Source organism: Physcomitrium patens, chromosome 13 (genome assembly GCF_059467195.1).
Source record: "Physcomitrium patens ecotype Gransden chromosome 13, ASM5946719v1, whole genome shotgun sequence".
Taxonomy (NCBI): Eukaryota; Viridiplantae; Streptophyta; class Bryopsida; order Funariales; family Funariaceae; genus Physcomitrium; species Physcomitrium patens.
The window spans coordinates 5,584,304-5,601,642 of NC_143422.1; the positions used below are offsets into that span (position 1 = coordinate 5,584,304).

General features: G+C 34.5%; 2 protein-coding genes and 1 long non-coding RNA gene across 3 annotated transcripts; 1 reads left to right on the forward strand and 2 right to left on the reverse strand.

The window, feature by feature from the left end:
• The first annotated feature begins 11,813 nt into the window (after window positions 1-11,813).
• On the forward strand, window positions 11,814-12,795 carry LOC112290108 (molybdopterin synthase catalytic subunit). The gene has a single exon (XM_024536058.3). The coding sequence runs from the start codon at window positions 12,149-12,151 to the stop codon at window positions 12,647-12,649; it is 501 nt and encodes a 166-aa protein (XP_024391826.1). The 5' UTR covers window positions 11,814-12,148; the 3' UTR covers window positions 12,650-12,795.
• Window positions 12,796-13,343: 548 nt separating this feature from the next.
• On the reverse strand, window positions 13,344-16,864 carry LOC112290107 (flagellar radial spoke protein 3). Its single transcript, XM_073537996.2, has 9 exons — window positions 16,487-16,864; window positions 15,896-16,164; window positions 15,631-15,720; window positions 15,382-15,501; window positions 14,995-15,129; window positions 14,562-14,705; window positions 14,337-14,441; window positions 14,119-14,208; window positions 13,344-14,011 (listed from the first exon to the last, which is right to left on the reverse strand). The coding sequence occupies exons 2-9, from the start codon at window positions 16,142-16,144 to the stop codon at window positions 13,667-13,669; spliced, it is 1,278 nt and encodes a 425-aa protein (XP_073394097.1). The 5' UTR covers window positions 16,145-16,164; window positions 16,487-16,864; the 3' UTR covers window positions 13,344-13,666.
• Window positions 16,505-16,988, reverse strand: LOC149987918 (uncharacterized). Its single transcript, XR_016506001.1, has 2 exons — window positions 16,859-16,988; window positions 16,505-16,701 (listed from the first exon to the last, which is right to left on the reverse strand). It is a non-coding gene; the product is annotated as an uncharacterized LOC149987918 (long non-coding RNA).
• Between the last annotated feature and the right edge of the window lie 351 nt (window positions 16,989-17,339).

Sequence of the window (17,339 nt, forward strand, 5' to 3'; positions counted from 1 at the left end):
ACCCTCTCCTTGTTTTATAATAGACTTATATTTAGGACCTAAGAATTACAAAGCCTCTGCTTTATTAGATTCGGGAGCCTCAGCATATTTTTTAGATGAACAATTTGTTAAAAGTCGTAAAATACCTTTTGTACAGAAACCTAAACCAGTACATGTAGAAGTCATAGATGGTCGTCCCTTGTCTTCTGGAGATGTTACTCATAAAACTCATCCTATAAAAGTAACAATAGACGATCATGATAGCTACATAGCTTTTAACATAATTAAATCTCTGTCCAATCCAGTTATTTTAGGTTTATCCTGGCTAGAAAAATATAATCCTCGAATAGATTGGAATTTGCGTAAACTTGACTTTTACCAAAGCGTTATTAATAGTTCTACCAACCAAGTAAAAAATTATAAGTCTAGTATAGTAAAACCCGTACTGATAGGTGCAAAAGCATTTATACACGCAGCAAAAGAAGGATCAACTTTTGCTATTTATGCTGCACCTATTTTTGAAAACGTAAAGACTTCAAGTGGCATTCCAAGTCAATATCAGGAGTATCAAGACGTTTTTGAGAAAAAAAATGCAGATATTCTTCCTGAGCATTGTCCATATGATTGTTCGATCGACGTCAAGGAAGGAACTCAGCCACCATTTAGACCAATTTACAGTTTATCGCAAGATGAGATGGCTGAACTCAAGACATATATTGACGAGAATTTAGCGAAGAATTTCATACGCCATTCAAAATCTCCAGCAAGAGCTCCAATTCTATTTGTAAAGAAAAAAGATGGATCTTTACGAATGTGTGTTGATTATCGAGGACTCAACAAGATCACAATCAAGAACAGGTATCCATTACCTTTGATATCAGGACTCCTTAACCAGTTGAATCAAGCTAAGATCTATACAAAAATAGATCTAAGAGGAGCATATAATCTAGTACGGATCAAAGAAGGAGATGAATGGAAGACCGCATTTTAACCAGGTATGGACATTTCAAATATAATGTCATGCCCTTTGGACTCACAAATGCACCAGCTGCTTTTCAACATCTCATGAATGATGTATTTCGTGAATTCTTAGATAATTTTGTCGTCTGCTATCTAGACGATATCCTGATCTATTCCAAGAACGTCGAAGAACATGAAATACATGTTCGTCAAGTATTACAAAAACTTAGAGATGCAGGATTGCACACCAAAATGGAAAAGTGTGTATTTCACACTACTCAAGTTGACTTTTTAGGATACATCATTTCAAATGATGGTCTCATGATGGATTCTAAGAAAGTCTAAACAATCATGGATAGGAAGATTCCAAGGACAGTAAGAGATGTCCAATGTTTCTTGGGATTTGCCAATTACTATCGGATCTTCATCAAAGATTTCTCACAAGTTGTAGCTCCACTTACACGCTTGACTAGTAAAGATAAATTTCAATAGAATCAAGAAGCGGAAGCACCATTTGAAGCCTTAAAGACATCGTTTGTCTTTGCACCAGTCTTATATCGTGTTGACTTTTCTAAGGCATTTTTTATGAAAACAGATGCATCAGATTTTGCCTTGGATGCAGTTTTATCATAAATGGGAACAGATGACAAACTTCATCCGATAGCTTTTCATTCAAGAAAATTCTCAACAGCTGAGATCAATTATGAGATCCATGATAAAGAACTTCTTGCGATCGTGGATTCCTTTCAAGAATGGCATCATTATCTAGAAGGCACTTCTAGTCCAATCATTGTATATACAGATCACAAGAACCTCGAGTATTTCATGTCAGCACGCGTATTGAATCGTCGTCAAGCTCGTTGGAGTATGTTTTTGTCAAGATTCGAGTTCATTATCACTTATCGACCAAGAAAACAACAAGGTTTGTCCAATGCCCTATCTAGACGTTCTTATTTTGCACCAAAAAAAGGAGATGCAGCTTTTGAGCAACAAAGAACGGTCCTCTTGAAACCGGAGCAATTTCATCTCCGAGCAATGAAATCAACATTGACTGTTGATTCAAATTTTCTCAAGCAAATCCAGTCCAGTATGTCCTCAGATCCTCTTGTTCATGATATCGAGAATAATTCTTCCAAGTCTCATGATCCTTCTAAGTTCGAGTTCAAGAATAATCTATTATATTTTGAAGGACGCCTATATGTTCCAGAAGGAGAAGCACGTTTACGTGTTCTTCAAGCACGTCATAACTTTCCAGCAGCAGGGCACTTTGGATATAATAAGACTTTGGAACTCATATCAAGAGATTTTTGGTGGCCACAAATGTGGAAGTCAGTCAAAGACTTTGTACAATCATGTGATATTTGTTCAAGATCAAAAATTCCTCGTCATCGACCTTACGGACTTCTTCAGCCATTACCTATACCAAAACAACCATGGTCTTCTGTTTCTATGGATTTCATCACAAATCTTCCAAGCTCAAGATCTTATGATTCTATATTTGTGATAGTAGATCGTTTCACCAAGATGGCACATTTTATGCCATGTACAAAATCTATCACAGGTGAAGAAACAGCTAAGCTTTTCATTGATAATATCTATCGCTATCATGGATTACCTAAAGATATCATATCGGATAGGGGAACTCAATTTGTGTCAAGATTTTGGAGGACCCTTTTCAAGATTTTAAAAGTGGACATAAAGCTATCTTCGGCTTTCTATCCTCAAACTGATGGACAAACAGAGCGCGTAAACCAAGTCTTGGAGCAATATTTAAGGTATACTATCAACTACCAACAAGATGATTGGACAACCCTTCTGTCATTGGTAGAGTTTGCTTATAATAATACGGTACATTCTTCCACGCAACAAACACCTTTCTTTGCCAATTATGGCTATCATCCACGACTTGATACTTTTGATTTTTCAAAAGTTGATAATCCTACAGCAGAAGGTATGGCAAATCGGTTGTCAGAGTTACATGCAATAAAGAAGACGCAATTGAAGGAAGCTCAAGAACGACAAAAGATAAACGTAGATCTATATCGTAAGGAGCAACCACAACTCAACGTGGGTGATAAGGTATGGCTACTTTGTCGCAATATCAAGACTACTCGACCTTGTGACAAGTTGGACTATCGTAGGCTTGGCCCCTTTTTTGTTTCTGAACAGATCAACCTAGTTGCATATCGGTTACATCTACTGGAGTCAATGAAGATCCATCCTATATTCCACGTGTCTCTTCTTGAACCATATAAGACAGTGGATATACAAGGAAGAAGACAAATGCCACCGCCTCCTATAGAAGTAGATAATAATGAAGAATTTGAGGTAGAAGAGATATTAGACTCAAGGCGGTGCCAAAATAAGCTGAAATATCTTGTTCATTGGCGCGGATATGATATTAGTAAACGCACATGGGAGCCATCCAAGAATCTAGCAAATGCATCAACTAAAGTCAAAGTTTTTCATCAACGACATCCATCAAAACCAAGATGAAAATCTCTCTTATAAAAGAGACAAGATTGAGGCAAGATAACATTCAATTTCCTATCCTTGTTTGTAACTTCTTTGCATTTGTGACGCTAATTAGATAAAGAGCCAACAACCAGCGGATTCAACTCAAGAACCTTCGTTTGGTGACCTGCCGGACGAGACATTATGATTGTCACAACCTTCAAGATGATGCAATCGAGATGAAGATCTTCAAGAACGACATGTTCTTCCTCGAATAGATGGTGAGATACAACGCGTTAGGTATCACGATTTGGGAAGGGACTCCCGATGTTTGGTGATTTTGCTAGAGGTAGGAACAACTCCTGATGGTGTTCCAAATATTCTATTCGAAGGAAGTTACGAAGGCCTCAACAATGATCAAATAACTGGGTGGTCTTCCCGCCCTGGTATGGGACACTATCGATGGTTGAGAGGCCCTATCAATCATCTTTGAAGAGAACAGAGATCAGAGTATGTAACAAATACAATTCGTCGCATCATAGATTTCCTCAACATATGATGACCACTCCTCGTGGAACTCGTCTCTAGAAGGGGGAGTAATGTCACGACCATAATCATGTAAGCTAATAATTACATATAGAAATAGGTAGAAGTAAGTAAAAGTAGATAAAAGTAAGTTAATTCTATAATATTTAATATAGAAGCTTCCTAGAAACTTCCTAGACGCTGCTTTGACTTCATAGGTGTCTTTAATTGACTTTTTGGATTAGAAACGTGGTCAGCAAGTTGGCCATGTGCCACACATGTTGTTAGCTTGAAGATCAAGCTAACGATGTGGCCCGCACGTAGAAAAACTTGCCTTGTAAGTCAAGGCATGTGTTCTACAAAGTCAACACATATTGGAGGTCCTATAGAACGTCGCCACGTAGCCCCTAGTTAGATAGTATATATAGAGACAAGAGTGAAGGCTTCTTCACTCTTGTCAACTCATTTCTTGCTTCTAGTCTAGTTTCAAGTGTCTCTAGTTTTCTTGTCTTTTGGCAATAGCCATTCTAGTTTCTCTTTCAATATACATACTTATTATTTATATTTTGTTACTTTTCTTTGAGTGAAGGCTTACTTGTTTGAACTGCTTTTTCATCGAGTTCTTGTCCTTGACAGATGATATGTAGGACTACACTTGAATTTGAGACTACTTTAGGGCGGTCTATTTGATACAAGACAAACTATTTGACGTAAGGTAATTCATTCAAAGGTTAGAGGTTGGATTCAAAAAGCTTATGTTCTAGGCTAGAATTTAGAAGAAAAAAATATGTAATTTGAAGCTTTTGATGAGAGAGATATAGTTGCTTGAAATTAGGGAGTGAATTTGATACCTACTATTATGTTAGGGACATAGTCGTTAGACCTTTCTAGAGACAAGTTTCTAGAACCTTCTAGAAAGAAGTCTCTAGAAACTTCCAAAAGATTCCTTGAATATTCTCTTAGAATATTCTTCAAAGATTCCCTAAAGATTCTTTGAAGATTCCCTAAAGATTCCCTTAAAGGCTCTAGAAGATTCTTAGAATATTCTAGTAGATTCTAGGAAGTTACTTGAGAAGCTTCCTAGCTCTTGGGTAGTTGCTCGAGAAGCTTCATAGTTCTTGGGAAGCTTCTTGATGCGCTTCCTTAGAACCATAGGCCAGTAGTATATATAGGAGTCGAGGCTGAAGAGTTCTTCAGTCTCGACAACACATCTCTTGGAGTTCTAGCTCACCTTTCTGGTGTTGTTCTTGTACTCATCTGTTTAATCTAGTTCTGTCACTTCTTCTTGAACTTCTTGTTAGATTTCAAGTCTGTATTTTGTGTCTGTGACATATTATTCTTTTAAGCATATAGATAATTACAAAAAAGTATTTATAATTGAAAAGTGAGATTCAAAAGTTAACTTAAAGAGTTATATTTTATATAAAAGAATCAATACATTCAAATCTAGAACAAAGAAAAAAGAATTGTTAGAAGTTAGTGCTTGAAAACTAGAATTTTTAAGTGAATTTGTTTTGTTGGAGGTTTTGATTTCGGCCATACCTTGAGTTTTTGGATAAATTTTTTATTCACATTTTTCACAAGTATAGATGATTATGTTAAAAAGTTTTATACAAAAAATTCATGGTATTTGAGCATTAGGTTTTTGAAATATGATGGAATTAGTATGCATATGCCTAAAAATTGATATGTTTAGTACCTATAAGAAATTAGGCAATAACCAAAGATTTATAATGAATTTATAGTTTATTTTGTGTATGGAGGTAGAAAAAAATATAAGTTAACTTTTAGAGAACCTAAGTAGATGGTTAGATTAAAATTTATCAAGTAATATATATATATATAGAAGAGATCTCCATAAGAGTAGAAGTTATTTTAGGATATCTTGTGACATCTTAGATATTCTTGTCCATCCTAGAATTGTGTATTTAATATAATTTTCTTCTTAAAGTCAAGCTATAAATAATACTTTTATTTTATAAACTTACAACTAATTTGAACAATTAATGGCAATGAGAGGCCTAATGTTTTTTTGAAGAAAACTTTTTCTACTACAACACTAGGAGTGGTATTGCTAATAGATTGGTGGTATCACCTAAAAATATTTTTATTTCTATGCATTGAGCCTAACATTGCATGCCATCAAAAAGAACATCAATTACATGTTGGAACTTAGCTTAGAACTGCAAGTCTCAAAAATTTTTCACAAAATCATTGCTTTGATCTTAATAGCATTTATAGAACAAAATATTACAATTTATAGCATTTTTACAGTATAAAAGTGAGAAATCTGAACTTCATAGCCTTATATGAAAATAATCCTATAGATTAATCATCTTTGTGAAATAAAAACCTTAAAAAAAAATTATCTTCTTTTTTTTGAATTTTTTAAATTTAAATCTAAGATTTTGGAGTTAAATAATTGTAATTTTTGATGTTTTTAAATTTTACTATATTTCTTTTTAAAAAAAGTCAATCATTTTAAGTGGACGACTTGCTTCAATTCTATCCTATTTCTACCACAATACCTAGTATTTTGTGAATTGCTTTACATCTCATATATAGATTAAAAGACTTATTTCATAACTCTCATCAACGTCCTTTATTCATCAACTACATTCTTTTATTCTTATATATTTGATTTAGAAATTTAATATTATATATATATATATATAAGATGAAAAGAAGGATTTAATTTTAGACATGTTTGGAAATTAATCTATATATTATTCATTAGAAGGTACAAAGTAGGACCTTCTTCTAAGATTTTAGAGCTATGAATATAAGATTTTGGATCTTATTCATAGAAGTGTGTGAGATTTTGGATGGTATGTAATGTGAAGCAATAGAAGCTTTTTCATAGATGCAGAGCTTAGCTTTGTTATCAATATGTGTATTTATATGTTGTTCATTGGAAGGTACTTTGTATTGAATAATATCAATATGTTGTTCATTGGAAGGTACTTTGTATTGTTTATATGTATTTTTAAATAGGCCATTTCCTTCCATTCATCACAATTGCAATCCAAATCAAATGTTCTTTTTATGTAGCCAAATTCATTTAAATTAATTTTTTTCTTAAATAAAATTTGATTATTACTTTAAAAAAAAATTGAATGAATACATTATTTTGAAATGTTAATAAATGTTAATTAAAAAATGACATTAAATATATCATTTTTACTTTTTTAATATGAAATAAATTGATAATTAATATCACTTGAATTAATAACCATCTATAATTTTTTAAATGATTATATGTATTACTTTTTCAAAGCATACTATTGAATTCTATTTTGTTTGTATATTATTCATAGATAATTTTGAGGAAAAAATTATCTTTGTAGGATGTACGGATATTATATCCCATTGACTTGCAATTTCTGCAAAAATATCTCCTTATTCTTGCTTCTATAGTTTCAAACTTTGATGCAGATTGTTGTGTTGATGTTTTTGCATGCATGTTACTTTTGGTTCTATTTCTTGCTCCTACTAGTCTTTTCTTTGAGCAACTCATTCATAGATTTTTTTAATTGTACAATTATTGTTAAAGCTAAATCAATCTTTCATATAGATTTTCTTGTTAGTGAAGAAGTAAAACATCAAAAGTTTGACTAACAGTAGCTTAAAGTGGATATAAACTTTCAAAAGAAAATGGAACTATAGGTGGTATTGGAATAAACTTAACAAGAGTATTTACAAAGTATTATTAATGATGAAAATTATTAATTGATAAAATATCTCTTTTTTCCTATAAAATTCTTATTTGATGCTTATATAGTAGACCTAATGGGTTTGTCATTTTCCTTGTATAAAAAAAATTATATTCATCAATTTTTACTCTTACTTTTTTATATTCCTCAAAGATAAGATTAAAAGCTTGTAAAGATACATGTTTCACAACATTGGTAAAGAAACCAATATTATATTGATAAGCAATATATGTTTGTTTTAAACTTTCTTGAGCAATAATAGGAATGTAGTTCTTACAAAGATTACTCCACTCCAAATTAAAAAGCTCTAAAAAATATGTTTTAATTAAAATGGTCCAATCTACAAGAAATGAAGATCATCCTAACTCTACTTTGTTTGAAAAGTATTTTTTGTAATTTTCTAACATATTTTTTTGTATATATCAAATACAAAGTAACATGTTTGAAGTGAGAAATATTAATTCAATGGCATTTATTAATGCTAAATTCCTATCATTTCCTATGAAAGTGGATCAAATTTCTTTATATACTTCTTAAAATTGAGTAAATATCCAACATAAGAAGGATTCTATTTTTTTTTAGAAAAAAAACAACACAAATAGTAAATGAAATATTGAAACTTGTCATTCCTATAATATATAACATTAGTATTTTAAATCTATTTGTTTTGTATGTAAAATCTATAATAATGAAAAAATGGCACCTTTTTGCAAGTTGAATACAATCAAGATATATTAAAAATAAATAAGTAACTTTATCCTCATCATCACAATGATAAGTAAAATAGCAATTAGCTCTTTGTAAAATTTTCACAAGATATATAATAGGTGATTGTCCAATAAGTGCAATGTGATATAATATTTTTTGCTCATTCTAAATAGTTCAAGCAATGACTTTGCTATTAGTATCACTTTCATATAAGGCAACAACAATATTTTTTGATGAGATACTTAATGGCTAGTAATCGTGAAGTTACTTCTTTTTTGGCTAGTTACAAATGGCAAGAAAATAGATGGCCTAAAAGAAAAGAAGTAGCTCCATGGTTACAAAAAGCATTTCAAATAATTAAATGCCATTGAGTACTATTATATTAATCACAAGCATGCAATGCAAATGGACATTGTATTAGAGGACTTACACTATTTTGTTTGTGAGAATGAAAAAATTGATCTTAATAAACCTCTCCTTTGTCACACTTGTAATTAATGTAATCTTTATCAATGTGTAGCTTGCATACAACATAGCCTTGATTATGTGTAAATTCATCAATATTATGTTGTCATGTCATAATACAATTATATAGTAAAAAATAAAAAATAGATGTTATTATAGAAGAGTCTAGTAAAAAGATGTAACAAAAAAATAATAATAAATTATAGAAAGGTAGTAAAAAGTTTAGTCTTAATGCTGCCTTTTGTAGAAAGAACTTCTATTTACTTTGTAGAGATATAAATGAGCCAAATCAAAGTAAATGAAATAAAAAAATTAAAAATAAATAAATAAATAAAAATAAAAAAATGATATAAACATATTTAGAAGAGATTTAAAAATAGATTAAAGCAAAACTTACTTCAAATTATTAAAAATTTATATCCAAAGAAGATTGGTTGACAATCTAAATTGAAATTAGATTCTAAGGCACAAAACTATGCACCTATTGCAATTCCAATATTCTTTTGTAAATCAAAGAAAGAAATTTGAGAGCAAACTTAAGGAGAGATTTTTAGTCATTGATTTTATATCATTTGGATCAATATTGAGATTTTGAAGGATTTTTAGAATTAATAATATTCTCAATAGATTTAGATTTTGAGAAATAAAAATATGATTACAAATTTAAAGGTTTCTTGAGTTTTACAACATGTATACAAGTAAAATTTGGAAAATTAGTTGGTACACTTGTTATAAATGTGTGTACAAAATTTGAGGTCAATCGAGTAGTTAGATTGAAACATATGAGGATTTTTGTGGATTATGGTCTCAAAAATTTGAGATTTTGGATCAATGAGTGATTTTGAGATTTAGCAATATCTGCCAATTGGATTGAAGCAAAATTTGAAAAATTCACTTAAGACTTGAATATCTATACATAACTCAATTTTTTGGAGCAATTAAATAGTTCAACAAAGAGAAATTGGTATTGAAAGATGAGCATTCAAGTTGGAGAAGGAAGGCAGCCAATGACCAAGAGGTTTTGGGAGCTTTTCTTGAAATTAGTAAGTCGTTTTGGGAGCTTTTCTTGTAATTAGATTCTTTTCAAATTTTGTATTCTTGTTAATTTTTTGTTGATTAAATTTCGGGTGAAATTTTAATCAAGATCTATGGTTCAATTAATATTTATTGAGGTTTCAAATAGCTATAGTAATTGATTGAAATTTACTTAGAATGTTCTTAGAATTGTTTAGGATTTGGATTTCATTAGGATTTGGTTTAAGGTTAAGATTTAGAATTTACTTAGGATTTAGGATTTTTCTACAATTTAGGATTTCATTTGGGTTTGATCTAAGATTTAATTAAGATTTATTAAGATTTTAATTAGGATTTTGATTGGAATTTGACCTTGGCTTGGTTAAGGTTCATTAGGCTTTCAATTAGAATTAAATTAGGATTGATTAGGATTTATTTAGGATTTATTTAAATTTTCTATTTTTAGTATTTTAAAAGATTCTTAATCACTTCTTTATAGAATTTTCATTTATAGAATTTTTTTGAAGTTATTATTATTTCTTTAAGGTTTTATTTTTATATTTTTTTAGAGTTTCTTTATTATATTTCTTTGAGATTAAATTATGACTTCTTTGTGTTTCTTTTGTGACTTCTTTTAAATTTATTTTAATTGATCAAAGTCTGATTGGAATTATTAAGGATTACTTGAAGTTTATTTAAGACTCTATTAGACTTGGTAGAATTGTTGTTGCATTTCTACTTACCTTCTACAACTAGATACCCGGTGCATTTTCAAGCAAGAAGATACATAATACAACAATGTTTCATTTTTTCTATACTCTAAAAATATCCCTTTGGTGGTGTACACATATATCCCTCACTTTCTATTGCAAAATGCAAAAAAATTATAAAATATACAATTTCTGCTCCTCTATCCATTATACACAATCTAAAAAAGAATATATACTAGAATAAGATGAATTAATAAATTCAGTACACCCTTAATTGTAGGACAAGTAGGAGAAGAGCAATAGAAAGACGTTATTACTAGCCATTGAGAATTGTTGAGAACTGTTGGGAATTATATCCAAAATGATGATTCTGTTTATTTGAATATAGGTTAGGGTTTGATAAAGAAGATTTGTATTGTTGATGTGTAAAATTGTGATGATGGATGGATCGCTTTACTAAAAATTTGAGTTGCTTTATCAATCTTCTATATTATATTGTACTAATTAAAATAGAATCTAATGTGAATTGTCTCTTTGTCGTTTTGCAAGTTATTTTTTTTATAAGGTGTGAATTAAAAATATATATATTTCTTAATTTTTTTTTTAATATCAATCTCTTCAACTTTTTAACTTAAACATGCTTGCTTAATGTGTTTTAATTACTTGAGTCTCTTATTTATTTGTTTTGTTTTGGTGATTCTATTTTGTATATTGGTTGTAGATTGAAAGAAGGTTAATTGGATTGAAGATTCACTTACAGACAACTTCACAAAATGAAGAGACTAACTAAACAATGTTTTTGAACACAAACTTTATAAGTGGTTGGATTTGATTCAAGCTACTCAAATTTCGTATATTGATTAAATAATTGGACATACTCCCTCATCTCTCAATTAATAGGTGGGTTGTTATTTTGTATGAATTTTGCCTAATTTGCCAAAAACCATAATTCTTATTCTTAGATTTTCTTGATTTGCCCTGAAAATGATAATTTTTTTTTATTGAAATTAGTTAAAAACGGTTTAAAATGGTATTTTTTAGAGTTTTTTTCTTTAAAATACAAGGAAGTGTGTTTAATTTTGGAATCAACATCATTCATCCACACTTTAGTAAAATCTAGGTATATGTTTCATCATGGCTAATTTTTAAATCTTATTTCTAGTAAATTTTATAATGTATTAATTGTTGCAATTACCATACTACACAAGAATTCGGTTGAAACACAATGAAACATTATTACAGTCTTAAATCATGAGAAATCTTAAATACACTTACAAACACAATTCATAAATATTTAGAAAGTGGGTGCCTCACCTGGTCGGGGAGAGTAGAAATCGGAGCTCGACGTCCGAATGTGGCGACTTGGGTGCTACATATCTCGCAACCAATTTCCGAGATTCTGTAGCCATCACGTCGTTTTGCGAGTGAGCCCCACAATCCGAGCATGATATGCACTTGGTTGCGGAATTCAGTAGAGGACGTAGCAAGAATTCGAAGCTGGGTAGGGAAGGATTCGAAGCTTGATTTGTGGGTTGGAATTGGATTTGCAGTTGTGGTGGGTTTTTGTGGGTGTGTTTGGTAGTTGGGTGTTGAAGTTTTGGGGAGGTGGGGGAAGTGGACATGGTCGGGGACGATGGCGATGTGGTGGAGATTGTGGAGGAGGTGATCGACTTGAAGAAGTATGTGGATGTGGTGCGTGACGATGGAGCGGGCGCCATCGCCACATTTCTGGGCACAACGCGGGACATGTTTGAGGACAAGCGGGTGCTGGAGCTTCGGTACGAGGCCTACCATGCCATGGCGCTCGAGCACCTACGAAGGATTTGCAAGGTAGCGCGGTCGCGCTGGGCGCTCACGAGGATAGCGATTGTGCACCGGATCGGCGTCGTGGGTGTCGGGGAGGAGAGTGTGTTGGTCGCAGTGTCGTCTGTTCACCGGAAAGAATCACTTCATGCGTGTGAGTTCTTGATTGATGAGCTTAAGGCTTCCGTGCCAATCTGGAAGAAGGAGGTGTACGAGACTGGGGACGCGTGGAAGCAGAACTCGGAGTTTCTGAGTAGGAATTCTTTAGTCACGACTCCTGCGGCTGTTGGAGGAGCTTCAGATGTGGCTAGGGTTTAAACTGGCTGAGCAAGGATTCTGCTACAATTTTAGTGTTTCTATGTTTGAGTCTCTGACAATTTTGACTTTGGTTAAGACTTGTTATTATCTTCGCTGTCTCTCTACATAATAACACGATTTGGACCTTGAGCTTCGAATGCCATAAATAGTTGCGTATGTTGAAGGGAGGTCGGAATTTGTAATCTAGTTGAGTGCTCGGGTTTCTGAAAGTTTGCTATAGCTATGCTCACAGAAATACAGCAATCTGCCTAAGCTCGCAGAAATATGTTCACTATGGATCTACGAGGTTAGTGGGATTGACAGGTATCACTACGCCAAGTTACTACAATCTTGACTTTCTTTTCAATGGGCTGGAGTATCAAAGTAGTGGAAAGTGTTGGTACACGTTTTACTAGAACTGGTCTTTAAAGGCGTAGCAATATTACGCAGACAAATCAATTCCAATCGTGGGAGCGTTTTTGGGATCTGACACTGAATTTAAATGTGATGTTTGAGTTTTGGAAAAAATAGTTCATTGATGGAGGCTATTTAGCTTCTGTTTTTCTGAGAAATTCTGATGTCACGTCTCAGAATCGTAACAGAATGAAACCTACTTTTAGTCTGTCTGGTAATAGGGCTGTGAAGTGAATGCTGTCAGGATTTCATCTTGAATGCAGTGAAGTCTCGCATGAGTTTGTGATGGGAAAGAGGCTGGTTTCGCAACAATGTCCAGATTTTGAATTTCGACTTATAACATCAATGTAGAACATTTTAGTCATATTTTGCACTATGTAGGGTCAAGTGCACTACCCATAATGAATTTCTTCTTTACAATGATATTTGGAGATCAGTAATTTTTTCAGGTTGTTACATTGAGCGGCTTTATCAACACATAGTCTTGTCTTAAATAATTGACTATGTAACTGGGCATTGAGAAGCAGGCATGACTTACCACATGTACAACTTTACATGGCTAGCTTTCACGATTGTCAAATTATCTAGGTCGTGAAACAAAGGAAACTTGACGGCTAAGACTCTTTATCTGTCATCTTGAAATTGGCTCAGTAAAGATCCGAACTGCTCGTCTTCTCGGGTTTGGTCTAAAACATTCTCCATAAACCTGTGAACCGTGTCAAATGCTTCGTCTGTGGCCTCTAATGCACCGTTCAGAACAGCATGGGACGTTGCAGTTACTAAGCACACTTCCCCGACAGAACCCTGCATGATTCTCTCAGAAGCAATCTCCGCTGCTTCCAGCTCAATCCCCACGTTGTCCTCATAACAAATCCATGAATCCAATATGCCAAGTAACCTTCCAAGGATGAGGTCCATTCCTTCCTCTGCTCTCTCCATATACATAGGACACTCCACTGTTTCGTCCACCTGCATCAGACACACAGCCAATTGAGGAATACGGACTTCATAGGAGTAGCAAAGAAATTTGCGCACACGTTGCTCACAAATGTTTCTAGTGCGAGTAGGGGTCTTACCAAGAGCTGCGTGGTCAGGCGGTAATTGATCATCTCATTGCATTCTAACTCCATCTTCCTCACCAATGTGGGCAAGTAAAGCGCTTTCAGCTGCGCCACAAGCAAAAGGAAATCAGACGGATGCAACATGTGTATTGGAATACCCGTCATCTAATACCTGAGTGGCGAAACATTAGTTGCACAAATGTGCAATCGACTGAGCAGAGAAATGTACTAACCTCCTCCTCGCACGGATCCAAGAACATTCCCTTAGCTTCCAAACTGTGAAAGACCTCAGCCTTGAGGGTGTTCAAGAAGCTGTTAGCAATTTGCTGCAATTCCACCTGCATCAATCCCCAGAGAGTTTCAATCTTCAAAACTTCCTGCTCAATAAGATGGGAGAGATAACCGTGTAGTTGAGTTGATCAACCAGAGGCAATGGGACAGCTAGAGAGGTCGCATACCTTGCTTTTCAAGCATGCTTCGGAGACGTCGGCGACTTTCTTTTGGTCTAAACGTCTCAGTCTTTCTTCGTTCACTCGAATCTCCGCCAGGCGCATGCGTTGCCAAACATCTAGCTCGCACGCTTGGATGAGCTCAAAGTTTTCCTGAGCAGTGTCAAGGGAACGATGAATCCACTAAATACGAAAGGGACGCCCTAGTCACAGAGAGAGTACTTGTGTGGGCTTTTTATCTGGAACCATCATGGTGTAACAAACCTTCCAAACTTCTACGCGTACATAGAGAGGGAGAATTAGTTAAAACTGAACCCCTTTCCGCTGAATCTATAATATTCCTCTGATAATCACCGAAGTAGTGGGACCAAAATCAGCACAGCATCTGCCCACCAGGCCAAAAGCTAGACAGTTGGAGGAGCAAAAGAGAAAAGTGGCGAACTTGCTGAGCTCGTTGCGCTTCAATTGTCAAGCTCTCTTGGCATTCCATGTAACCCTGCTCAAGACAACGTCCGACAAGCTGCTCGAGCATGGGCTCCACATCGTCATCGAACCAGAACAAATCTCCTGGCCAAATCTGTAAATGATGCACACCATTCTTCAAACCGATAGCTATTGTGTAAATGGGTTAGTAACCCTGCAGCTACTATTTAAAGTGAGGAGAAGAATTTCAATTTCAAGTGCGATAATTAGACTCTTTCAGTATGCCCATTCCCTTCAAGATGCTCATAATCTGAAGTAAGCTTGAGGGATGCATAACTTCGGTGCATACATTTTCCGACCCATATGATATGATGAGGGGCAGGTCAAGATGGATCGAAAAATGTACCTGTGTTTCTTTTTCTGGAAGTGGAGGCCACGGAGCAAAGGGAGGAATGGGACGTTTTGGTGGAGAAGGATCCAGCTCCTCTCTATCAGGATTTGGCAGTGGCTCCAAGTAATGATCCAACTATAAAAAAACAGACGGTAATAGTCCCTCTCAACTAGATTCTACATTCCAGGTTTGTTCGACACATGTACTATTAGAATACACGTGATTATCAATTTCCTTTTGATGAGAGAAATGTAATGGAGGTACCACGGCGAGCTGAGGTATTGGTGTCCTCGAACGAAGGTCGGACACATCATTCCTAACCTTCGGTTTACGAGGAGGGGATAATGGTTCAGGCTGCAAGAACATGCAATACATTTTCAATAACTTGCAGTCACAGGCTTACCAACTAAAAAGCTTCGAGAAGATATAGAAAAATGCGTGTGAGGCTAATCCCTTCACTTACAAGATCCGTTAATAATAAGTAGTAGCAAATCACTTCAGTCAAGGGAAATTTCAGACATGGTCTTACCATGCTCGGAACACGCGTGGAGCCACGATGGACCCGGTAATCAAACATAAGATTCTGCTGGGGAGGATCAAAGATAATTTCCTTCGGAGCAACCCGTGTCCTCTGTTGCTCTTCCTTTTCATGCATCTCAGATACCAAGAGAACCGGGCGCAACTTGTTTCCCCTTTTCTGCCTGCTCTTCTCAAGTTCCGAATCCTGTATTGGCCGCCCTACGAGGATCTTAGAGGCTGTTTTGGTAGGAGCTCCCATTGTGATATTCTGTCCCTCTTCTGTATTCCAAACGCCATCCATAATTTATAAGCTATAAGACGTCGAACGTGAATGAAGTTTCACGAGACATACAGTGTTAACCTAACATTTCCTGAACCTTGAATTTGCATTCAGTAACACTGCCAATATTCAAGCCATTATTATCAATGATACTCATCTTCTACCGCAATGTTGATGTCAAGTCAGAGGCCACTCAACTTAGATATCCGCGAATCACTATTGTAGATTAAAAATATTAGGGTTAAAGCGTGGACACATTCAAATCAAACTCTAATTGAACGAACCAAAAGGAAAAAAGGCTAATCCTTAGAAGCTGCACACCTTCAATCAACTCAAAGCTTCGTCCTCCTCCTTGACAACGTTGTCTGCGATGAACTTTCACAAAGATTTTAGGTCTCCTTCAAAGAATCATGAGCCTCGATACCGTCAAAATGTATCCCGTTCCCACAGCCGATGGGACCAAAGCTTCTCTCTGCAACGCACGTCCAATTCGACTCCGGCAACAGCAACAATAACCGATCTTCCACATCCATGGCCTGCAACACCACATTTCAAATGAGACTAATTCCACCCCCTGCTTCATCGCCGAGAGCCTCTCCATGGCATCATGCGAAACGCAAATCCTCATGGAAACAATTCAAGCATAGAAACCATGGGACCTATCAACAAGCTGCCTGGTACACCAGGTCGGACCTTTCCTTGCATTTCCAGGTACCTAATGCGATGCTGAGACAACTAATTGGCAAAAGTCGGAAGTTTGACATGGAATGGTGTGAGGTACAATGGGGGTCATGTGGCCTTCCTCATGGCTCTTGGGCACTGGCTTGGCTTTGGAGACTAGTTTTCTTTGAAATCTTTTGTTGATTTTAAGATGTTTTCCTATGATGATGAACAATTACATAGAAAGATTTAATAGATTATATTCTATTTATAAGTTGTGTACATATTATATTTTATTTAGATACAAACAAAATTTTGACTCATTTTTGACAAATACGACATTGATTCTTGACATATATATATATATATATATATTAATCTTATGAAAAATATTTAAATTGAGATTTTCTTTTTTTTCTAATAAGACATAATAAATAAATTAATAGGAACAAACAAGTGTATTAGTAATATCAAATATCTAGAATTAAGCTTATATTAATAAATTAATTGAATA

Excerpts from the sequence above, each read along its gene's own strand:
- LOC112290108 (XM_024536058.3), top strand. The coding sequence starts at position 12,149 with ATGGTCGGGGACGATGGCGATGTGGTGGAGATTGTGGAGGAGGTGATC.
- LOC112290107 (XM_073537996.2), bottom strand. The coding sequence starts at position 16,144 with ATGGGAGCTCCTACCAAAACAGCCTCTAAGATCCTCGTAGGGCGGCCA. Across the intron at positions 15,721-15,895 it reads CCACGCGTGTTCCGAGCATG|CCTGAACCATTATCCCCTCC; the intron begins GTAAGACCATGT and ends ATGTTCTTGCAG. Across the intron at positions 15,502-15,630 it reads CAATACCTCAGCTCGCCGTG|TTGGATCATTACTTGGAGCC; the intron begins GTACCTCCATTA and ends GTTTTTTTATAG.